Genomic DNA, 23,071 nt, shown 5'->3' on the forward strand with positions numbered 1-23,071 from the left:
AATACATTTTTTACATGTCATTCAATATATGTTTATCACAATGTGTCAAGACGGATGCAGTAACTTGAGGACTCTGTAACCTGTATGGTGGACCATCCTGGATTGGAGCCTGTGTGCCTAAATGTGTTCTCCCTGCAGAATGCGTTGCATATTTACAGAGCTGAACATGGTGGACTACAGTTGAGGCAAATAGAGCAGTGAGTGGTTTGTTTGTTTTGCCTGAAATTGTAAAACGAATGCTAATATTGTTCATGGAAATAAATACTGGTGTATATGGCTTTATGCAATCTTTCATTCTGTCATTGTACTATTATATACTACACAGCAATGGCATAACACACCCATGTGTACGACAAAAAGGTCCACACACACACAACCTTATGCTTTTGAAATCAGAATATTCTTTACCCATCCAAACATGAATAATCACGACACATTTTGATATCAACTTGGAACTTTATTGTCAAAATCAACGGTTAAAAAAACCCATAAAAAAAAACTAAATGTAGCCTACTTGTATTTTGTATAAATGACACTAAATATTTTTACAGAAGCTTTGTGAGCTGGTGCTGGGGCTTCCTTGGACGCAGGATCAGAGTGGTGATTCCGGCCTGCGTTGTCCTCAGGATACGCAGGGAGTTTCCTGATCCGTGAAATGTCGGTGTTGGGTTCAGACAGCAGCCAAATTGAACCGTGTAGCATACCCGGCGATGACCTCCTCCCTGTCAGGTTGCTCATAATGGTGCAGGGTCCACAAAGACTTGGTCGAAGATGAGGTCCATCAAGTTGGCCACGTAGGGCTGTGCAATGGTAAAAAAAGCACAAAAAAAAATGTGGTATAGATTAGTATATGCATGTAAAAAACTGAAACTTCTTTCTAATTTTTTTATTTTATATTTGTAAATAGTTGTATAATAAATATTTTAAACAATTACGGAATGTGGGGTCAGTCTTTACTGGTTTTGCTCTGCATTCTCCCTTCCTGGTCTTTGGGAACTGAAGTTTATACAGAGGGTTTCCAGTGGATGTAGTGGCTTGTGCACGCTCAGCGTTTTCATTGTAGTGCAGGGCTGCCAGGTACAGTCTTTCATTTCCGCCATGATAAAAAAAAATGTAAATAATAGCAAAGGATGTACAAATTGTCACTAATTAGTAAGTATGTGAGGTTCTGGCCTGTAAAGAAGAACACATAGTTAGAACAAAATCATCTCAACTTAGTATTCAGGATGAGAAAATACCATTTGGATAAATATAGTCTGAAATCCCAAAAGATGGGGCTAAAACTCTCTATTTAGCAAAACTCTCTATTTAGCAAAGCTCTCTATTTAGCAAAGCTCTTTGCTTAGCCTTTTCCAATCTGAGTTAGTTTTGAACCGTAACGTGCATGCTGTGTTTCTGACTCAATGCAGGTGATGTGTTGGAGAGGGGCTGAGCTCAGTAGACTGACTGTAATGAGTGCTAGCCACTAATTAGCCTGTTGCTAGAGGTAAGGCCTTGTCAACAACAACAGACCAACGGGGCTTTAGCTCAGTTTTACTCGTGGTGTGTGTCCCCCCTCGCATACATACACAGTGTTGTATCCTAACACACCCCCATTTATATTCATGTGCGCAAACAAGTAAACACACAAAAGCTTTTACATATAACGCTGGACAAAACGGCATGTCTCATTAGCGTAGCGTAGCTTAGCTTACAGATCGATGATATCTGATCGTTCTTACATACTACAATCACAAAAGCGTTTACATATAACGCTGGAAAAAAACGGCACTTGCCTACAGAAGATTACGTTTGTTATTATAACTTACTCAATATGATTGTAGAGGATACAAAATACTAATAAATAGGAGAATAAATACTCGTGTTATCGCCTAGGGCGTGGCTTTACAGCCTTCACACAGATCGCCATTACGGCAGTATGTCTGAACATGTTAGCAAATGCCTGATAATTCAAATGACAAAGCAAAGACTGCGGAGCATACAAAATAAAATGCTACAAAAATATATAAACACCTAACCGATTACTATTTGGGTTTGAGGCGACATTGATACGGCGAAGCTACATGCTACATGCTACAAGCTAGAGATAGCTTTATCAGGAAAAACACCGCTAAATAAAAACGTACAGCTTCAAAATTGGATGTGTCCTCACTGGCCTGGTCCCGAATGGTTGGTATTGATCCCGGGTTTAGCATTACTTTTGAGGCATATCCGTGTTGGACTTGAGACAAGTTCATAAACATGTCCGTCGTAAAATGTTTGGAACACACAAATCTGCCGTGGTCTTCTGGCACATGTCCCTTGTAAATGAAGTCTAGCCACAGATTCATTTCTTTTTCCACTGATGGCATTGCATGCAGTCCCCTGTCCCGAGTCTTGCAGCCAACAACAGCACAACGTTTAACTATCTTAGACATCCTGGCAAGAGCAGGCAAAAACACAGATGTGGGTTGATTTAGCCTGCCGATAGCCTATATGCGAATGAGAGGTTTGGCAATGCACGTGGCCGTGGCTCATTCCCCTGATAGGTGGAGAGTTGACCAATAAGCCGAGGACTTCTCTGTGACGTAGAAAAGTATTGAAATCTGGATCCGTTTTTTTCAGATCCGTTGCAGCCCCTTTTTTAGAGATTTGGCGAAGGAGGAAAATAGAGAGGGTTGTGTTTTCTGACACTTGGTGAGTTCCCTGGAACACCGGGGACACATATTCATGTATAAAAGCAACACATCCTCACTCCCAGGTCGGCCTATGTTGACGTTATGTCAAGTCCCCTGCCGGCTTTTTCCAACGCAAGGGGGGGGGCCTTAGCGTCCATTTTCAACGCAAGGGGGGGGCCCTTAGCGTCCATTTTCAGCTTTCCGGGATGTCCATGTGCTTCTATGTACGCTTATGGAAGCACGGCATTCGTTTGTGTCGACTGCCCTTAAAGGGAGCGTCCATTCTCATTGGATAGCGGAGAATTGTACACCTGGAAGTAAATATTCCCCTTACTGACGATTGATTTTACAGTGATATCTGCACTACTCATCGACTAAAAAACACCAGATTATCCTTGTTAATTACACAACATTGATTGGTTTAAATTGTGTGCAATGCTTTGTATTTTTCCCCTTCGATTCGGAGAAACAAATCTTTTTTCGGAGTAAAGGATGGCAGAAGACACTACACTACCCAGAATCCCCAGCTATCGTTTGGACTACACCATAAGCTCTGTTTGACGTCACGTGATCTTCACATTTCTCCCTGCAGAAAAAGAAAACATGGCCGAACTTCATTTTATTCTGGGTGTAAAATGCCTATTTTAAAGTTAGTTTGGCCATTAAAATGCGTTTTGATGTCATTTGATGCGAGAAATATGAGTTGTTATTTCAGATGATGTGTGCAGTGGATGTACATGATCTTTAGTTTGCTAGTTATTACGAAGATTACTTCAGGAAATTGCGTCCAATGTTTTCATTGTTACCAAGGTGGTTGCTAGGGATGCTGCTATCGATATTATTTCTGTTATGTTGTGTAACTGTTTAATGGGGTTATCTTTATTGCTACCCCCTTCCCCGTCAATGTATAGTGTTGGTCCACAGCGCAAACATATTAGTTTAACACAATCCGCATCTAAAGATACGTTATTTTCCCCTGTGCAATTCCAGTCTCACATCTCAGAGCACATCGTCATTAACACAGACCGAAAACATTTTTTAAAAATAAAATAATACCTTATTCCGAGTGTGCTTGTTTTTCTCTTTGAAAGTCATCACATAATGGCATTGTAATACACGGTTCGGCTGCATTAAATATTACATATCTGCCGTAGTTCTGTATTTATAGCCCTGATGAGAAGACAAACATGAGGAACTGAAAACGTGACGTGGATCATAAATATATCAGCCATTAAACAACATCTTACATTTCTTTTCACACAATACGTCTCCTTGCCGTATCAACACTAATTCGGCTCACTTTTATATTTGATCCAATTGGTAGATAGGCTGTATTTACACCATAAAGGTGCACAGATGATATAAAGAGACACCTGGTGGTTAAAGCATGTTATTGAATTTCATTATTTTTATTATTAGATATTAATAGGATCCCTATAAAGTATATTCATTACTCGTTATTCCCTACTAATAGTTAATTAAAGACTGTATATAATGACTATTTTGCACATCCCGTTCAAGATTTCAAGATTTTCTAAGGTTTATTGACATATCATATAGGCCTACACAACTATGGTGTAGTTCTGCACTGAATGAAAAACTTGGGTCGCAGGTTCCTCAACAGTGCATTACAAGACATCTATCAATATGTGTGCATACCTCCAGCAATGTTAACTATGTTGAAGCACTTATTTTAACTGATATTATACATAATGTATTATACTCTTATAAGATGTATGCAGATATTTCATCTCCGGCCTTGTCAGGTATTGAACAATCAATAAATAAAGAACACAGAATTGTTAAATATAAAACACAGAATGTGTGTGATTATACTAAATGATTTACAAATAAACACCACTGCATATTTAACTCTTACACATGCTGATGTAACGCAAATGTTCCAACTTGGGATCAATAAAGTATATCTTATCTTAAGCTGATCGATGGCTACTGCCATATTTGCAACGCGGTGGACCCGTTCAAATCCAGTTTTGAACAGTCTGCCGTGGTTCCATCCCATTTCAAGTGCTGTTCGAGGCTCGGTAACCCTCGGAGCACACTCTCCAATCACAGAGCTTGAGGACTATCACGGGGTTTGTCAAACAGAGCACATGGTGTAGTCCAAACGATAGCTGGGGATTCTGGGTAGTGTAGTGTCTTCATTGCCTTTAAGGGCAGTTGACACAAACGAATGCCATGCTTCCATGAGCGTCCATAGAAGCACATGGACATCCCGGAAAGCTGAAAATGGACGCTAAGGGCCCCCCCCTTGCGTTGAAAATGGACGCTAAGGCCCCCCCCCTTGCGTTGGAAAAAGCCGGCAGGGGACTTGACATAACGTCAACATAGGCCGACCTGGGAGTGAGGATGTGTTGATAAAAGACGTACAAAGGTGCATTTTGCATGATAGGTCCCCTTTAAATGTTTTATATGATTTTATTTTTTTACTGAGGATAACCAGATTTACCTTGTTTCAGCAAGGTACAACCATTTGAAAGATATGTATTTTAAAAATGTCTATGTTTATCTTTTTTTAATCAGTAGATACAAATTCTCCAAATAGAACAAATCAAGAGAGTGCAGTAGGTCATGAAATTAGCACCAACATTTATTACTAAATCTAATTGAATTTTTAATTGGTGATTGTTATGAATGAAAACAAATTATTTTAAATCCCAAATAGAAATCAAATCATGAAATATTAATCACATAAGGCTACAAAGACTGGAAACAGGAAAGAGGTACGTTGAACATTCAACGTAAAATAAACAATTTCATAATTTGGGGAGTTATGGGGCAGATGTATATATGTTTTGGTTGGGAACAGTTGCTATTTGAGACTCCAGGAAACTTCTAGTCTCAAATTTGTCATCATTGGTAAAAGCCAGGTGAGCTTTTTCCCCCCGTTTTCCATATATCTGCTAAGGTAGGTAATTGGCTGCTGATTTTATTTAACATTTATATTAAAATGTGTCATTTATTGTGTCTCACATCTGGATAAACTCCTCCTGTTAGGATTTATATTTTCCCTTGCTTTTCTGAAAAACAAAGTGCAGACACACCCAACTGAGAGATCACTTTATTTATTTGCCATTTACAAAACAATCAGGAAAGGATACTTGAAATAAAGCACAGCTAAGTGTATATAATCAACAGAGAGTAATTGTGAAAAATCACAGTATTCGTAGCTTCATTATTCTATATTGAAGAAAAATATGACAAATTGATCAGCCTTGGATCAGACATACCCTGGTCTCACTACAAAGTGGTAGGAGAACTGGGCATCAGGACAGGGAAAGGTGAGACCCTGGGTCTCATTCACACTGATGTAAGCCATATTGTCCTTGAAGTCCTGAATCTGACAGATGTACTTGCCTTGGCATATCAGCAGCAGCCGGTTACGAAACAGGATGTGTTGGTTCTGGGGGTGTTCTTGGGGATACAGCCTTGCCACAGGGAATGAGCTGCAACTCAAGCCTTGGTTTGAACATTCTTGTTGGTTTCTCAAGATATTAACCCCCCAACTGATCCGGTTGTTCTTGAAGATCAGGCTGTTGTGGATAGGTACGTTAAGCTGGGTTTGGATTTGATTGTATTGGTAATAATTGTTATACCTAGTCATCAATGGAGTTATTGCAGCAGTTATTACAGTGCTCCAGGGCTTAGCGGTGTAGATCCTTGTCTGGTAATGATCATTTGCTGTGCTGAACTTTGGGTTGGACTTGAGATTACTGAAGAGCAGCATATTAAACTGGTATGCTTCCAAGAGGTTTTCCTGATACAAATTCTTATGAGAACTGTAGAGAGAAGAGTTGAACTCCAGGTCATACAGTGCTTCAGCGGGGATCATAGGGAAACGAATGCGACTCAACAGGTCATGCTGGGTGTCCAAAGGGGTCGAGTTGCCCTTCTCTTCGATCCAGCTCTCCACAGTTTGAAGTAGAACGTATTCATCTGGCACCACCAAGTCTGAGCGGAGCAGAAGGGATCCAAGGAGCTGAATGGAGATGTGTGTCCAAGCAGGGGACATGGTCAGATTTTGATAGTTCCAGGCCAGATACTGAAGACAGTTCTCCTCCAGGACAAAGTCCCCAGTCTCCAGTGCATATTTGTAAAGGGACACCTGGGTTTGGAACGAGGCATCCTCTGGTAGGATTTTAGAGAACAGCCGACCTGTGTCCTCCATCAGCTCCTCTACCCCAAACGTGTAAGCTAACCAGTGGAGGCACTGCATGGAGGAGAAGGCAATATCCGCCTTGCGGGTGTAAATGTACCTATAGAGATTGTAGAATAGTTAATAGACTATTAAAGATGTATTCCGTTCATTGTGCTTTTTGTTACATGCTGACAAAACAAATTAGTGATATCAATATGAGTTTTGTATCTTGAATCAATACAAGCCATAGTAATTTCAGCATACCTGATGAAGGTGGTGACATGAGGTTGGCAAGACTGGCTGACTTTCACCGTGATGTTATTGATCCCCTCCGAAGCATTGAAGAGCGGGAATTGTGAAAGTATATGTTTGTGTGCACATATCGGTGTCTCAACCACCTCCTGGGTCCCGTCGTCCTGTACGTTTTCAGAAGCACTCTGGACTAAGATCAGGAAGTCACAGCCGTTACTGCTGTCAAAGATTTCGCCGCGCTCATCAGAGAGACTGATGCTGTGGTCCAGCGAGTGAAGAGAATCACTTTTCGTCAGGTTTGAGTCTGGAACCACAAATAACTGGAATGAATATTTAATAAAGTAACACTTGAGAAACTTTGATCAAGTTTGCAGACTATACTTTTCCTGTCTCTTACATATTATTTTGTCCAGCACCTGATTTTTATCTGAATATCTGTGTTTGGAAAAAAGGTTGCTACATATACTTGATCTAGTCACTCAACCTATACTCTATAGATAATCTGTTAAACAAAGCAATGCAGAATTGTTTAATCTCAACTAATAACGCTGCTACATTTAAAAATAAAAATACTCTATTAACTATTTTCAAGTGGACTATCCAAAAACATTTTACTGCATGCACATTTGATAGAGTTTAGATACATACTGCTTGTTTCACAAATAACTCCAACATCCTCTTTGTGGGAGCAGTCAGTTACTCCCCAGCTTGTGAAAGCACATTTTGACAGATAGCTCTCTGTGCCTTGACATGACAAGTCATCAAGCCAAATAGGTCCAGACACTATGAAGTAAAATGAAAGGAAATACATTGTTAATTAGTCTAACAGTAACAAATTATACAGCTCTGATAAAAATTAATAGACCACTACAAATGTTTCTGAAATCTCAATCTCTACATAAGCCATTATGTAGCCATTCCATTCCAGTGTCTTTTGAATTCCAACACAGAGAAATGTTGTCAGTAGTTTATAGAATAAAAAACAACAACATTTTACTCAAACACATACCTATAAATAGTAAAACCAGATAAACTGATAAATGTGATAATGCTGCAGTGGTTTCTTCATTTTTTCCAGAGCTGTAAGTGACATGTTCTGAATGTGTGGTGGTATCACATCTCCCCACTCATTACAATCACTTCACCGCCCTCTGGTGGCGGATAACAGGAAGTAGAGGTCACCTTTTCCATAGTTTTTCCCAAAGACAACAGCGTTAGCTCCGGGGAAGTGGAGCTGACGACACACCACTTGGGCCTCAGCCATGTCCCAGCCGTCGTCACACACCGTTCCCCATTTCCCATCATGGTAGATTTCCACACGGCCCTCCGAGACAACGCCTCCAAACAGCCTCACATCACCCTCCCGTGGCGCGGGATTTCTCCTGCTTTCTGTAGAATATTAACCGAGGCAGAGAGGCTATACAAAAATGTGGATGACCTACAGTCTGTGTTGAGGGTGAAGGGCACCAAATATATTTCTAATGATGTTAAACAGTTTACAGTTCTGCATTTAAAACTAATAAAGTATGTTTCCAGGCAAAAGTAAAAGCATTTAAATAGTTTTTACACAAAGGAGCTATAAACTAAGTTCATATACTCACCGTCACCGAACATTCTCAATCTCATTGCACTTCCAGAGACACAGAGAAGCAGCAGAAGCCACAGACTGAACCCGTTTCGATGTGCGAGCATTTTCAAACCGCCAGTGTGGGACTCTGACATAGAGGATGACAGTCAAATAAATATGCTCTACTGTACTTCACAATTTAAGATTTTAACTTAATAACCCTTAACCCAAAGCTCCAAGAGTGAAACTGTAGTGTCGTTTTTTGTGTATAGGGGAGAAGGGGGTAAATTGAGCCAGTAGGTAAATTGAACCACCCCCTGTAACCAGGCAACGCCTTATAGTTGTAATCAAGTGAACATAAATTATGCAAGTTCCACCCATTTCTCATTGCCTGTGAAAGAGAGATACTCTTTGTGGTCTGGTAAGTAAACAGGTTTGAACAGGTATGCCCAGGTTTGAACAGTGGTTCAATGTACCCCCTGACCTGGATCAACTTACCCCTACACTGGGGCAAGTTGAGCCACAAGACTTTTTTTTTTTTAAAGAAGTAATATTTTCACTGCCCTTGATCAAATATTATTATTATCATTGCCATTGATAGGAGACATCCTGAATTATAGGTGTGTTTTCATTTTTACTATGTGTCATTTCTCCTTGCTTAGAGGACAGCATAACTAAAAAGTGGCTCAACTTACCCCACTCTCTCCTATCAATCTATTTACTGTTCAAAGAGTGAAAATAGCACCTGTACCCCGCCCCCCACTTTTAACTTACTTAAAATGTGTGCATCACAAATGAAAATGTCCAACTTTACTAGAAAAAATTGGTAACTCTTTTAATTAAGTTGTCTTTGGCTCTTTGCTGTAACTATTGTACATTTCACCTCGAGCGAGGAATAAAGGTATTCTGATTCTGAATATAATAGACTTATTTACCTTTTGTCCCTCGTTATGAAGTGATGTTGTCCCAAAATGTGCTTCTCTCGTCTGGCGTCTGTTACACCAATTTCACTTCTTTTTAAGTCCTGCCAAAAACAGGTTTCACTTCTCCTTTCCCGCTGTGTTCCCAAAGTATCGTTTCACATTAAAGCAGACAGTCTGGGCTGTTGCATTGCATAACAGTTTTTGGACCAGTTTCAACTTGTTTGAGAACAATGTCTAACTTCTTGTGGGACTGATTTGTTTGATCAAGCCCACACGTGTAACTAAAACTAGACTCAGAAAATAAGAATCAAGGTTTTTACTCAAGTCATCCCAACAAAAACATTACATAATTCATTTTTCAACAAAACGTCCTTCAAATCATGTTGAGGTTCATGAAGCATAAAAGCAGGCCTTTAGTTATTTCATTGGAAATAACATGACGGGTGTGTACACAATGATATTTAACATGGAACAAAGGGCAAACACCGTCGACCCTTTGAGAGTGTACATTATGTGCATGGAAAATAAATCAGGGTCTAATAAATTGATATTTTGTACATTCATTATAAGAAGGCTACAGTACTGTTGATGAACCACATTTGTCTTGGGAAAAAGATGATCCATCTCAAGACATGCTGGCATTTTTTGTGTTGATTGGCAATTTCTCAAAACCCAAAACCATATTTTACAATCTCAGCCCATAGTTTGTCTGTTTGTACTGAAGACGCTCCTTTAAGGTTGGAGTTGTGCCTCAACCAGGACCGACAAGTACAGTAACGTCAACAGTGACTGGATTGTAAACAAAATAGAACAGTGCAGTGGCAGGTATCTCAGTCTATATGAACTCCACCCCCTCATATTTTACATCCCCGATCTTGGTTTCGGGTAGAAGGATGCGTCCGTCAAGCGTGAAGGCCATGATGTACGTGGCAACCTTTCCCGCGTCTTCCTCTGACTTGAGAGCGACAATGATCTGGTCGTCGGTATTCGGGACAAACTTGAAGGAGGAAAATCCGTGACTGGGGTTGAGCGGACCCACCCGACTCACAATGATGTCTTTGAAATCTGGCGAGCAGCTGAGAGCGAGGTTCGAGGCGCGGCGCTCGTCTGCCGTCTCCTCGTAGCGCTCCTTGCTGGCGCGGCGAGGGAGGAAGAACCAGCGCTGCAGGGTGTCGCTCCACGCCGCTGACTCGTGGATGAGATACCCTGTGAAGATTTAGAGATATACAGTATAGTGTCAACAAAGACAAATACACAAAGGAATAGAGAGTGAGATCTGATTGACATCCTCACCTGGAGGCTCTATCCCTGCAGCAGACTTCAGAGATTGGTACTTGGGAACCCAGTTCTCATGTTGTACGTCCCCTCTGAAGCCCACTACTTTCACCCACTCTGGGTTGTTATTGACAAACACGCCTTCAGTGGTGGTCCACTCTTTCCCCAGACCACCGACGTACAGGTGCTTGTCCTTCACCGCCAGCCACTCCGCTTTGAACCCTTTCAGGAGAAATAAAACAAGTAGCAATTAAACATAGAAACACTCGATTAACAAAAGCCCGGCATTCAAGATCATTGTTAAGGTAAAGCACAAAATAAAAACCAGTGGAATATATACTTATTGTAAGTGGCTTTGGATAAAAGCGTCAGCTAAATGCAATATAATGTAATGTAATATAATATACTTTAAGTACAAATGAAAGCTCTTAATATCCGGAAAAAGCAGCTGCTGTTAGGGTTCAGTGTTAATAATATAAATAATATACATATTGTTGGAGTAGTAAGACATTGTAGCCTTTTTGCCATTGTAGCTGGTTGAGGTGGTGCTAGTAAAGTGGTATCCAAACTAGGTCTCTCGCCCCTTCAGAGGGTCAACACATAAATCTGAGGAATCGTGAGATGATTTTACTCAATTATTGCTTAAGTTTTGTGCAATAATGGATTAGTTTACCTCTTTGGGCTACAGAGAGCTGTTCAAATGAAATCCTCTGAAAATATCTGGCTATTCACAACTACTAATTGAAGAGCCTTGACAAAAATGCAGTGGGGTAAAAAGTAGCGACTTAGTCTTGCTGAAGTGGAGTTGAATTATAAAAAAGCATGAAATGGAAATAGTAATGTAAAATATCGTTTGACAGCATCAGAGGAGGGTAATGCTGACCTTTGGCAACGCTGCCATCGCCGTCAGGTAAGATGACCCACGGCACGATATTGTCACCGTCAATGCGGTAGACGACCCCCGTCCTGTCGTCGACGCTGTAGAGCTTCCCGTTGAACACTACCAGCTCGGACAGCTCCATGCCGCGCCCTTTCTCCGACAGGTGGCTCTCCAGCACCACCTTGTCCGTATCCCACTCAACTGCTACCTTGTCGCCACTTTGGGACACCAACAGATGTCCCCGCCGCATGTAGCTGAACCAAGTCAGCTTCTTGTCACTACGAGAGCTTGTGTCTAGGTCGGCAATGACCCCAATGCGGTAGCGAGTGCCCTGCGGCGTGTGCTCAGGCGGACTGAGAGGGTAGGTGTCATTGTAACCGACATTGGACTGCTGCGTGTCACTGTGACCGCTCTTCCAACTGTGGGAGTCGTAGGACCGGGATGGCAAGCCCGCGCTAAGGTGCATGAAGAGCAGCAGGAGCAGGCCCAGGGAGAACGCCACCGCCACGATGGGCCGCCACTTAAGGCGGAAACGAGGGTCAGTGGTGTTGGCCATGGACGCCAACATAGGGAGGCCTCCGACAGAGATACGCAGCGGGTTCATAGGCTCATCCTGCTCCAGTCGTGTGAAGCCTGGGGGAGCAGGCATGGGGGACGGAGGCCTGGATCGACCTGAAGGAAAATACAGAGAGAATGTAAGTCCACTTGTACAACACAAAGCAGGACAGCAAAAATAAAAAGATAGGGCCTCATCTGTGTTCACTTATTTATTGATTGACTGTGTGTGTGTGTGTGTGTGTGTGTGTGTGTGTGTGTGTGTGTGTGTGTGTGTGTGTGTGTGTGTGTGTGTGCGTGTGTGCGTGCGTGCGTGCGTGTGTGTCACCAAGTCAGAGGGGTCACCAGGATTCCTTTTCTTGAAGCCATGAACATAGACACAACATCTAAAGTAATGCTTGGACATATTTGCTAAATATAATTAGTTGTATTATGGCCAAGAGTACAACAAAAATGATGATCTCCTATTTTTGTAATGGAAATGTTTGTTTAAAACATACAAAATAAAAAACACCAATACTGTTTTGAGAATGTTTTTTTATCGTACTGTTTTTAGAAACAGTTTGATAAATTGTGTTACAAGTGTTAACATTCCTGTATTCCTCTAATGTAAATAAGATAGTAGCTGTGAGGCTGAACTGCTTTGGACTGACCTCCATCTGACCCTCAACCTAAGGCCACACTGTAGTGGTAACTGTGACCTTACGATACTTTTTACAACATCGGCTCAGCTGTGATTCATCTTCTTCCCTTTCTTCAACTTTACTCAATGGTTTTGCAATGTCATACTCAAACCTGCAATAACTGATTGTTTTGGCCACTTAGCGACAGCAAAAGCACAAAACACAGCAATTACATAAGATGTGTGTGTGTGTTTCTCTGTTTAAATGATGTGCTTTCCTTGTAATCACTGAAGAAGAATATGGTTGAACTTTCAATTCCCCTTTATCTCAAAGAGAGACTCGTTACATTTTCTGAACAGAGGCCACTCATATCCCAAATAATGGTGAAACATAAAATAGCAATAGCAACAGTGGAGAATAGTCATAAAGACAGTAAACTTAGACATATCCATCCAACATTGGCTAACATTGTGCAACCAAAACTACTGGTCATATAGTACACTAGTAGGGCTGTGTAGGACTGGATTACATTGGGCATTGGTGTGTTTGTTGCTTATGAATTACATTTTAAATTTGTAAAGGAAGAATGTTTTTATTCTTTGAAAATTGAATTGGTTAATATGGTTATTATACAACACTGGTAAAGTGGTGTCTTTTAAATCCAGGCTGAAGACTTTTCTTTTTGTCACTGCTTTTAATTGAACTATTCATATCTGCATAGACATAGACTGCACTGTAACTTTTATCCATGTATCTTTTCTTTTAATGTTTTAAATTTAAACGTAATTAATTTCTCCATGACATTTATGAGGGACTGCTCGAAAGTAGGATATTTGGGATATCCATCGTAGCCAGGGTTTACGATCAGTTTTTGGGTGATTTGTACTGAGGAACAAGTATCACATCACCGACGGGTGAAAAAATAAATAAATAGTGTTTTGGTAACACGGGGTGTTCAGGTAACACTTAAATGTGGATGTCATGCGAGCATAACATGGTGAAAACAATCAGTCTAAATTAACAATCGGGACGGAAATGTTCGGATTTCCAAAGGGAGGTTCTGTGAATAAATTAAAAATCAAGAACCAAAATAATTGAACTATTCATATCTTAGACTGCACTGTAACTTTTATCTTTTAATGTTTATTTTATTAGCTTTTGTTTTTAATGACTGATTTTAAATGCCATTTTCTTAATGTCTTTAATTTTGTTTACGTTTCTTTTATTATCTTTTACTGTTTTTAAATACTTTTGTCTGAATTTTTGTAAAGCACCTTGAATTGCCTGGTGCTTGGCCTTGGTCACAATTCAGGTTACCCAGGATAATATTTTATCAGGAGCAAGTAACTTCAGCTGTATGTGTACCACTGGATATAAAGCTACAGTTGCAGTAGTTAGGAAATACTTGTTAAACCTGCCTTGCTCTTGAATGAAATACCTAAACCAAACCCAAGGGCTCAATCTAATTCAGGGGTGTCCAAACTACAACCCGGGGGCCAAATGCGGCCCGCGAGCCATTTTGAATCGGCCCTCAGCAGATTGTAAAAGTATAATGGAATATGACCAACACATGAAACTTGTGCTTGTCTTGTACTTCTTAAACATATATTACTTGGTAGTAGGGTTGCCAGAAACTGACCATGATCAAAATCGATTATTCGGCAGCCCTGGCGAATAATAATCGATTATTCGACCCCCCCCGCGGGAGAGAGAAAAAAAAAAACCCAGACAAAAGGAATTCCGTTTGTTTTCATGCAGGCTTCCTCCAAGTCTACAGTAAAACAAACTGGTGGTGTGACCAATGACCATTTACAATTATTAATACTATTACTATTATTAGCATATATATATTTATATATATTTTGGTTGAAACTAAGCCAGAAAAAAAAAAATACATAAATAATAAAAAAATATATAAATAAAATCGATTTTTAAAAATAATATTCGATTATGGAGACTGTAACGAATATTCGAATAATCGAATAATGGCTGGCATCCCTACTTGGTAGTATTCATGTGTTAATAGGTCCACTTTTAAAATAAATTCAGTCAATTGAAGTTTAAAATAATTTCTAACAAATCTAAGTTGATAAGAAAAAAGCCCAATAACCCATTTGTATAACAAGCTTCAAATACCCTTCATATTTCCCCTTATTATAATTTTATAATATTATAATTTGAGGCTTCTGTTTTGTCCCAATAGCCTCTTTTAAATTGAAGTTGTCTGAGGTCCTTACCACCAGCTGCTCTTGCAATGTTATGTGTAACCTTGCTGCCTCTTGGCCAGGTCAGCATTGTAAATGAGATTTTTATCTCAATGCTTTTTATCTGGTTAAACAAAGGTTGAATAAAATAAAATTGTATGATACCTACATGAGCAAAAAGAAAATAGATATCTGTAAAACTATTTTCCACAGTTGTAACAAATCATCAGTGACTAAAGAAAACATACTAATAATAGATCTGAAGACCAAACATTATTTTTCATACCTCACCTCTGGCTGAGCCTACAACGAGACATTTACACGATTCATCAATCTAATCGACTCTACTCACATACTTTCCATAAGAAGAATCCTTTGCTCGTTTTCCAAACAAATCCTTAGTTCCAGAGAAATCCTTCAGATCTATATTTTAAACTCTGGTAAGATAAATTATATATCTGGTGACAGCTCACACAAATGATTGTATGCCGGGTTAAACATTACACAAGAAGCAGGAAGCAGCACCGTTTATGTTAATATCAGGTGGCCACTGGCCACTTGGGGAATGTGTTAACGTGGAGAATGGGAGGAGCCTCAGTGAATATAAAAGGGAAGCGGCTGTGGACAGGTAAATCAGGATTTACACAATAAGCCAGCAGATGTCACACATACCACTTTCCCAAGCACTTAAAACGTTATTTACTAACCATTTTGACAAGCAATAACTTAAGACACAAATACATATTAAGAAAATGTGATTTTTCTAGTTTGTTTTACATTACATATAATACATCTTTGAGTGGCAAAGCGTAGAGAGTAGAGATGAATGATCCAGGAAGATCTAAGGGACTATTTTCATGCTGTCTGTGATTAGTTGATCAATGAAGAAGAATCAATCCAAAGATAAACATTTTCAAATAATAGTAAATTGAAGTAGAGCTGCTTAGTTTTCTTTCTTTATTTGATAAAACTTTAAGTTGAGAAGTAGTGCTGATACTTAGGTTTACACCTGAACGTGGATAAAATACATTTTGTGACATTACAGAGGTAGAGCAAACTATATTTCATACACTGATATTTGCTTAAACTCCCAACAGACCAGTGTCTCGGGGGTCCCCACCAGGAATAGTAAAATATAGAATGTGTGTAATTAATCCCAAACAAATTCCAGGGTCCTCTTAACTCGACCTCAGGAGCTTTGCACTCCTGTGGCCTAAAAATGGTTGCGTTTCTTCGAAAGGAGCACTGGAGGTGAAAGACCCTTTCATAAGGGGCCTCCCGAGCCAAACAGCAGCCCATTATAGCAGCGACATCAGGCCTCGCACTCTGAGGCAAGAAACTATCCTATCTGAAATTCTCCCAGAAATAACCTTGACTGAAACAAATTAATTAAAGGCTTACCCCTCCGTCTCCTGCTGCTTGAAAGCCGACCCTGAGTCATTAGGATGACTTCTCTCTCCTTAAAGCAGACCTCCCGTCTTGTAATCTTTCTGATCACTGATTATTTGCAGTTCAACCATGACTAAGGATTGTTACGATGCTGGTGGACTTTAACTAGACCTGGATTATGCTCCAGTCCAAAGGGGCAAACCTTTCAGGGCGCCAACACAATACATGAAGTTATCATTCATCGTAGCCGACAAAGGGCTAGGTACCAGAGGTTAGAAAAACCTTTCTTAACTGAATGTTGCACAGTTAAAGGAAGGCCGCAATACAACATGTGGGGTTAGGAGATGTGACAAAATACACAACATGACACATTCGAAATTAATCAACTAAGAGATGTTGCCACACTGTTTGTTCTGAGGAAGCCGTCCAACTGGATAAATGAGAAGAACCTGGCGACTTCATCAGCAGTGACAGTGCAAACACCTAAGGATATAGTAGCAGTTGGACGTTTTTGGGGCCATTTTTGCTTGAAAATAGAGCTAGAAAGATGACTTGGTTGCTTTTCAATGATTGTGAAACCATCCCAATATTTTCAGATTATTTTGGCTACATTTATAGGATAATGAAAACAATTAGTTGCAGTTATTGTTAAAATGTTTTAAAGTAAATGATTATCAAAAGGGATGCCAGTTAATCTTATTTTGATCAATGTATTGATTAATAAAATAATGTTTCAGCTCTATTTAAGTATACATTTTTGAACATGTCTGAGCTTATCAAAGTTGTTCTCATAGTCATTTTGCACAATAGCATGACATATAATTTAAAATACAGAAGAGCTGTCACAGTATGCACAAGTACAGGTGGTTCTTTGATGTAAAAATGTGAGTATCTCTGCTGTGTGCTGCCCAAAAGGATGACATCTGGGGAGGTGGGCTTCAAAGGGAACAGATCAAGGACACAGAGAGAATATGTGAGGCCCATAAAAGTTCACTTATTGCTGTAGGGCAGATTCCCAATCTTCTGGATGTCAAGGCGCCCCCTAACAGATGTGCATTAGGGTAACAAGTTGATTTTATGTTGCATTTATACATTCAGAAGTATCTGGATAATACAGGTAACCACAATAGTCGTATTTAAAGTATTTCTTATTTGGTTGAGACACCAGGGAGCCTAGGTGCAAAGTAGTCTAAATAAAAGATCAACAGTTTGTTAGTAGAGTTATGTTGTTAAGGGATGCAGCAGGTTGTCTCCCTCACACAGCAACTTATTATCTCTGTGTGTGTGTTTGTTAGTTATCAGCTCATGACCCTGTCCTGCCAGCAGCGCAGAGGTTAACACAGATGCCATCACAAATGGCTGCGTTCAGATAACCCCCCACTGTCCTCATGTCTTCTACTCACCGCGGGTGTTAGATGTTCAGCTCGCAGTCCGCCGGTGGTTGTAGCTCAGATGTCATTATTCTAAATCTTTTTTCCTCTGCTGCCTTTTCCTCCGTGTCCCGTTTATCCGACAGCCGTTCATTACTTCCTGTATGCACTGATGACGACGACAGCGTGCACTGCATGCGCGCGGTGGGTGGAAGAGGGTTTGTCAAGCGGTGGCTTCACGTGCTGTTGGAAATTTGAGTAGTACGCGTCGTCAACTTAATCCTTTGAAAATAAAATGTGTGCAAATGGACATACTACACAGAGGTGGGAGAAGTACTCATATCTTGTACTTGAGTGAAATTAGACGTACCAGAGTGTAGGAGTACTCCGTTTAAATTAAAAGTCCTGCATTCAAAATGTTACTCAAGTAAAAGTAGAAAAGTATGAGCATCAAAAGTACCAAAAGTAAAAGCACTCATTATGCAGATTGGTCCAATTCACAATAATATATAATCTATGTTTTGATTATTATTATTATTATTGATGCATTAAAGTGTTATCAAAGCTGGTAGTTTTAATTACTTTGTATACTGCAGGGTAGATTGTGAATTTACTCCAGGTGTAACTAAAGTCTTATTAAAGTGTTGATTATTTCACATAATGTATGCAAATCTGTAAAGTAACTAAAGGTATATTAAATTAATGTAGTGGACTACACAGTGTACCTCTAAATTGTAGTGGAGTACAAAGTAGCATAACATTGAAATACTCAAGTAAAGTACAAGTATCTCAAAATTGTACTTAAATATGCTACTTGAATAAATGTACTTAGTTACTTCCCACCTCTGATACTACAGCTGTATGGATTTGACTGAGACAGTTTCAATTATCAAATTGTTCCATCACTAACCGAGTTATGCCGGAAAAACATGTGAACTATCTGGTTTCCACAATACATAAAAAAGAACTTAGACACACGTCTTTTTTCCAATCGTTAAACAAAAGTTTGACAATATTTGGTGTTATAAGAAACATTGATTCAGGTTCTTCACATATTATCTCAGTACAGTGTCTTGGCTTACTTATTTAAATAAAATGTATTTTCTTTATTTCTAATCACTGATCTTCCTCTGAATCTTTTTTGAAGTCCCGCCTTACACTTTGAAAACCATATGGTTATATATAATGTGAGAATACACCTTTTTTGTTTTTACATTTTCTTTTGAAACACATATTTTACTCTTTACATTGTTATAGGCACTGCACACTGTCCACAGTTCCTCCACATTCTCAAACACGATCACTATTCAAATATTTGCCCAAGGACCAGAGTCCTACACAGAATCCGGGTCTTCCTCAAGAAGAGGACATACATTAAGAGCTGACGCAGAGGTTCAAAGCAAACACTTTTTTTATTCTGCGTGTGATACAGAATTCTGTATAAAGGCACTTTAACAGGGAAGTATTGTAAAGCCATGAGCACAACAGTGAAACTGCAACACATGCAAAGGCACAACTGCAGTTCAGAAAAAGCAAGAGGAAAAGTGATTAAAAAAAAGAATGGTCTGATTGTCATGTTCTCTGATTGAAAAGATTAAATTAGATAATAAATATATCAAATAAGCAAAACATTACTGAATTCCTGAAACCACATTTTGGCTAAACATTTGTGAAAGGGTTTTCTTTTAAACTGTAAGTGAACTCAAGGAAGGCACATTACACTTCTACAGAGATAGCTGATGAAATTCAATGTATTGGCAACCTTCATATATAAACAAAACACCCTTATACTAAATAGTAATTGTGGCAGAATTAACAATAAAATGAACAATCTAAGATCAAAAATGAGCAATCAACTGCCTAACAGAAGTGATTTTCAGTGCATAAAAGCCATTTTACAGTGGTTGGTATTTAAGAAAGGAAAAAAACACGACTACACTAGTTACAGAGTTTTCATTGCACCCATTGATTTAGTAACATGGGCTTGTTTTGAGGTCAAAGATCAAAATGTACAAAAGTGTTACACTAATCTACTGTTGTTGAACTTGTGTAAATGAAGAAAATATATGTTCTAATCAGTAACATATTCATTAAACTAAAAAACAATATTGTCCATCTAAAGAATGCAAAGCAAATGTCCTGGCAACTGAGTAAATCCTAACCTGTTGGCTAATTATTGCTTTGACACTTTGCACTCATAAGCTAAGCAAAAGGGGGCACTGTCAAAACTGTGGTTGGTTTGGTACGAAGACAACAACCGCACTATCACTCTCTCTTGCCAAAACATTCTCCTATCAAAAAAAGTACTATAGTTCCACCTGCTCTGTGTGGCACAAACCCCACCACACATGTTACAACAATGAGATTAACTAAAAAAAACACTTCAGTGCACCCAAACATGTGCAAACAAGTTCTGCAGGGAAGTAAGTGGGAGTGCAGAGAACAGTCTGAGTTGTAAATGAAACCGGTGGCACACTTAAAAAGCAAACTCTCCTGTTCTGATTCATGCGTTTGAGTCTCAGTCCTTCAGTAGGCTGGAGGTTGGTACTCCCCCGGCTGCTCCTGGTTGTTGGAGAAAGGCGACTGCTGGTAGCCCGTGGGGCCGCTGCTGGCGTACGGAGACGGCGGGTATGGAGTACTTTGGTCATTGGCTGGGTCTCTGTACTCCTGCTCAAACTCATTGACGCCTTGGCGATACCTTTCAAGCGCAAAGAAGCACAAGAGACCCTGTTGGGAGAAGTTAAGAGTTAGGAAAGGGAGCTTTTACACTACACTCTCTGGCACATTTTCCTCCAGCTGAGTGGTGTGTTATTATAGGATGTTGTCAGTCAAAAGCGGGTCACACTCGGAGGGGATGAAAGGCTCACCCAGGTGATGATGGAGAAGAAGGAGAAGGTCACGATGGCCCTGGCGGCGTCCCCAGCAACAGCCTCAGTGGAGTCGGGGGTTTTAGACCACTGGTTGGCCAGGACACAGAAGCAGATGAACCATAGGAACGCCCAAACCCCTGTAAAAAGGATGAAAATGATTTTTCGCAACCTGAACAGTTCCTTCCCCTCTGCTACCGGCCTCATAAACAAGCCCCGCCCCTACCCCCCACTGACACTTTACCTCAGCCACAATGCAGATTCTATGCATTACATTAATGCACACAATATCAATGTTGATATCTGTTTTTGTTTTGTTTTGTCTATTACTGCCGATTTTTATTCCATATTTTATTCCATTCCAATGTAAATACTGTCATATTTTACTATTTTTAAAATATTTTTCTAGTTCTCTACCTGTGTTTTTAATTATTGTTTTACTTTTATGTATGCACGACGACACCAAGTCAAATTCCTCGTACGTGTAAACCTACCTGGTAATAAACCTGTTTCTGATTCTGATGAAAGCAGAGAAATAAATAGTCAGGATTAGGAGGAAATATGAAACTTAATTAACCTCAATTAGGCTGCACTTCCTGTTTTTAGGCATGGTTCCTGTATTGTGTGCAAGCTGTCTAGAGAGAAACATGACTCTCACCTGAGAAGACCAGATCTCCTAAAACAATGACTTTTCTCTCTTTGGCGTTGCTTATTTGTGGGAAGTAGGCGTCCACTATGAGGAAGACAACACAAGCCATGAAGGCCAGGACTCCGATGCCCACGCCGTAGCTGCAGGCGCTTTCGTTCGCATTGAATATGCATTTGGCATCTTGATCCTTTGTTTGGTTGATGTAGCCTTCTGCTGTGATGGTTGCAAAGACCACGATGGAGAATAACTGCAAAGAAGAAACACACAGGGTTAAAGCTGGGGGGGGGGGGGGTGAAATATGCAAGTTCAAGTGAAGCAGCCGTGTGACTCTCATCACATGACGCCCATTACAAGAAAGAATTCACCATCAAAAGTTATAATATAACATATGTTAAGCCAGTTCAGATAAGGAAGCGTATTCTATTTTAAACATTAAACATGGCATAAGAAAATGTAACATATATTTTGAGAGTGATCCTTGTTCAGCAACCATTTAGGTGAATAAGTAATAGTTAAATTAGATAATCGCTGTTTCAAGATTCTATGTTTAATAATGGTTGAGATCTCATATAATTGGACTATTTGTCAGACAAAACAAGATATTTGATAAAGTCAACAGTACTGATCATACATTGTACCAGTTTTTCAACTAATTAAAAACATCTTACTGATGATATTTATGACCCTTGTTTGCCTGTTATGACCCCCCTGTCCTACCCCCCTGTGAGATATTTAACTGATTTTCTTCTGTCTGCACTAATCTAGAGTCAACACAAGGGTGACAATGCCTTTGCTGTCAGGAAAAATTGAATTTGCCTATTTACTCAAAAAGACAAGGGCAGCAAACTCTGTATCTTCTTTAAAAACCTCTATAAAGTGTATTTTTAGTAATGCATTTACATTGTTGTGACTTGTTGTCTGTTGCCTTGTTGTAAAGCACAAGTGTAGTAAAGAGTGTGATGTTAATAAAAAGTATTATTACAACATGGCTAAGATTTTAATCGACCTATGAAGTTTTACGGATATAAAAACTACTCTGCAGGGCAACAGATGACACTGTACAAGTTGTTTAAATCCATGATCTCACACTGAAAAACACGCCCGAAAAAAAGGAGCCACATCCTCTGTGGGTTTAATCTCAACCATGTCCACTTTTCAGAGCAGAATAAGCAACACAAATGCACACAAATCGTTCATCATCACGTGGAAAACACACAGTTATTGTGGTGACACAGCACTGGCCATGCTAGCTAACATTAGCTTATGTCAACAAGTGGTGCAGAAAATCATCAATTGTGTTACTTTCTCTAACTATTATTTATGATGTAAGCAAAAAGTCCACTTCATATCCACTGTTAGCAGCTTGCAAGGCTAACACGAAGCATTTTGTTTTGATTGTGTCGACCTTGGCAGCCCACATCTGTTACATTGATGTGACAGCTGGCTAACTTTGATGCTAACTTTTCCGTGGAGTCACTCACCCAGCTCAGGCATCGCAATATGGTTTGAGGCTGTTTTACAAAATGTACTACATCAAAAGCACCGCCAGCCAACGACGCCCCGTAAGCGCTGCTCTGCATTTTTTATCCAACAAAAAGTATCCTTCAAGCGATAAAAAAAAGACGAGCTGGAAGCTGGAAGGTGTTCCTGTCAAAGTTAGGGCAGTTTCGTTTTGTGAGAACAGCTTCCTGAAAACTTTTC

General features: G+C 39.8%; 3 protein-coding genes across 4 annotated transcripts; all 3 read right to left on the reverse strand.

Annotated features, from left to right (window-relative positions):
• Nucleotides 1-5,727: 5,727 nt before the first annotated feature.
• On the reverse strand, nt 5,728-9,719 carry LOC117450825 (galectin-3-binding protein A-like). The gene is made up of 6 exons (XM_034088810.2): nt 9,571-9,719; nt 8,670-8,783; nt 8,251-8,457; nt 7,717-7,851; nt 7,081-7,372; nt 5,728-6,934 (listed from the first exon to the last, which is right to left on the reverse strand). The coding sequence occupies exons 2-6, from the start codon at nt 8,758-8,760 to the stop codon at nt 5,899-5,901; spliced, it is 1,761 nt and encodes a 586-aa protein (XP_033944701.1). The 5' UTR covers nt 8,761-8,783; nt 9,571-9,719; the 3' UTR covers nt 5,728-5,898.
• A 140-nt stretch (nt 9,720-9,859) lies between these two features.
• On the reverse strand, nt 9,860-18,078 carry cant1a (calcium activated nucleotidase 1a). 2 transcript variants are annotated; one of them, XM_034088812.2, is made up of 4 exons: nt 17,888-18,078; nt 11,717-12,385; nt 10,852-11,055; nt 9,860-10,764 (listed from the first exon to the last, which is right to left on the reverse strand). In XM_034088812.2, exons 2-4 carry the CDS (start codon nt 12,360-12,362, stop codon nt 10,394-10,396), a joined length of 1,221 nt encoding a protein of 406 aa, XP_033944703.1. In that variant the 5' UTR covers nt 12,363-12,385; nt 17,888-18,078; the 3' UTR covers nt 9,860-10,393. The 2 variants fall into 2 exon arrangements, with proteins under 2 accessions (XP_033944703.1, XP_033944702.1); XM_034088811.2 differs by lacking the exon at nt 17,888-18,078 and adding an exon at nt 16,497-16,617.
• Nucleotides 18,079-19,247: 1,169 nt separating this feature from the next.
• On the reverse strand, nt 19,248-23,071 carry syngr2a (synaptogyrin 2a). The gene is made up of 4 exons (XM_034089548.2): nt 22,852-23,071; nt 21,380-21,617; nt 20,722-20,861; nt 19,248-20,581 (listed from the first exon to the last, which is right to left on the reverse strand). The coding sequence occupies exons 1-4, from the start codon at nt 22,948-22,950 to the stop codon at nt 20,381-20,383; spliced, it is 678 nt and encodes a 225-aa protein (XP_033945439.1). The 5' UTR covers nt 22,951-23,071; the 3' UTR covers nt 19,248-20,380.

The sequence above is a fragment of the Pseudochaenichthys georgianus genome, chromosome 8 (assembly GCF_902827115.2).
Source record: "Pseudochaenichthys georgianus chromosome 8, fPseGeo1.2, whole genome shotgun sequence".
Classification (NCBI taxonomy): domain Eukaryota; kingdom Metazoa; phylum Chordata; class Actinopteri; order Perciformes; family Channichthyidae; genus Pseudochaenichthys; species Pseudochaenichthys georgianus.

Excerpts from the sequence above, each read along its gene's own strand:
- LOC117450825 (XM_034088810.2), bottom strand. The coding sequence starts at position 8,760 with ATGCTCGCACATCGAAACGGGTTCAGTCTGTGGCTTCTGCTGCTTCTC. Across the intron at positions 7,852-8,250 it reads TGGGAAAAACTATGGAAAAG|TGTCTGGACCTATTTGGCTT; the intron begins GTGACCTCTACT and ends TTTACTTCATAG. Across the intron at positions 6,935-7,080 it reads CATGTCACCACCTTCATCAG|GTACATTTACACCCGCAAGG; the intron begins GTATGCTGAAAT and ends CAATCTCTATAG.
- cant1a (XM_034088811.2), bottom strand. The coding sequence starts at position 16,536 with ATGACTCAGGGTCGGCTTTCAAGCAGCAGGAGACGGAGGG. Across the intron at positions 12,386-16,496 it reads AAGCAGCAGGAGACGGAGGG|GTCGATCCAGGCCTCCGTCC; the intron begins GTAAGCCTTTAA and ends ATTTTCCTTCAG. Across the intron at positions 11,056-11,716 it reads CGATGGCAGCGTTGCCAAAG|GGTTCAAAGCGGAGTGGCTG; the intron begins GTCAGCATTACC and ends TTCTCCTGAAAG.
- syngr2a (XM_034089548.2), bottom strand. The coding sequence starts at position 22,950 with ATGCAGAGCAGCGCTTACGGGGCGTCGTTGGCTGGCGGTGCTTTTGAT. Across the intron at positions 21,618-22,851 it reads TATTGCGATGCCTGAGCTGG|TTATTCTCCATCGTGGTCTT; the intron begins GTGAGTGACTCC and ends TCTTCTTTGCAG. Across the intron at positions 20,862-21,379 it reads AGGAGATCTGGTCTTCTCAG|GGGTTTGGGCGTTCCTATGG; the intron begins GTGAGAGTCATG and ends TCCTTTTTACAG.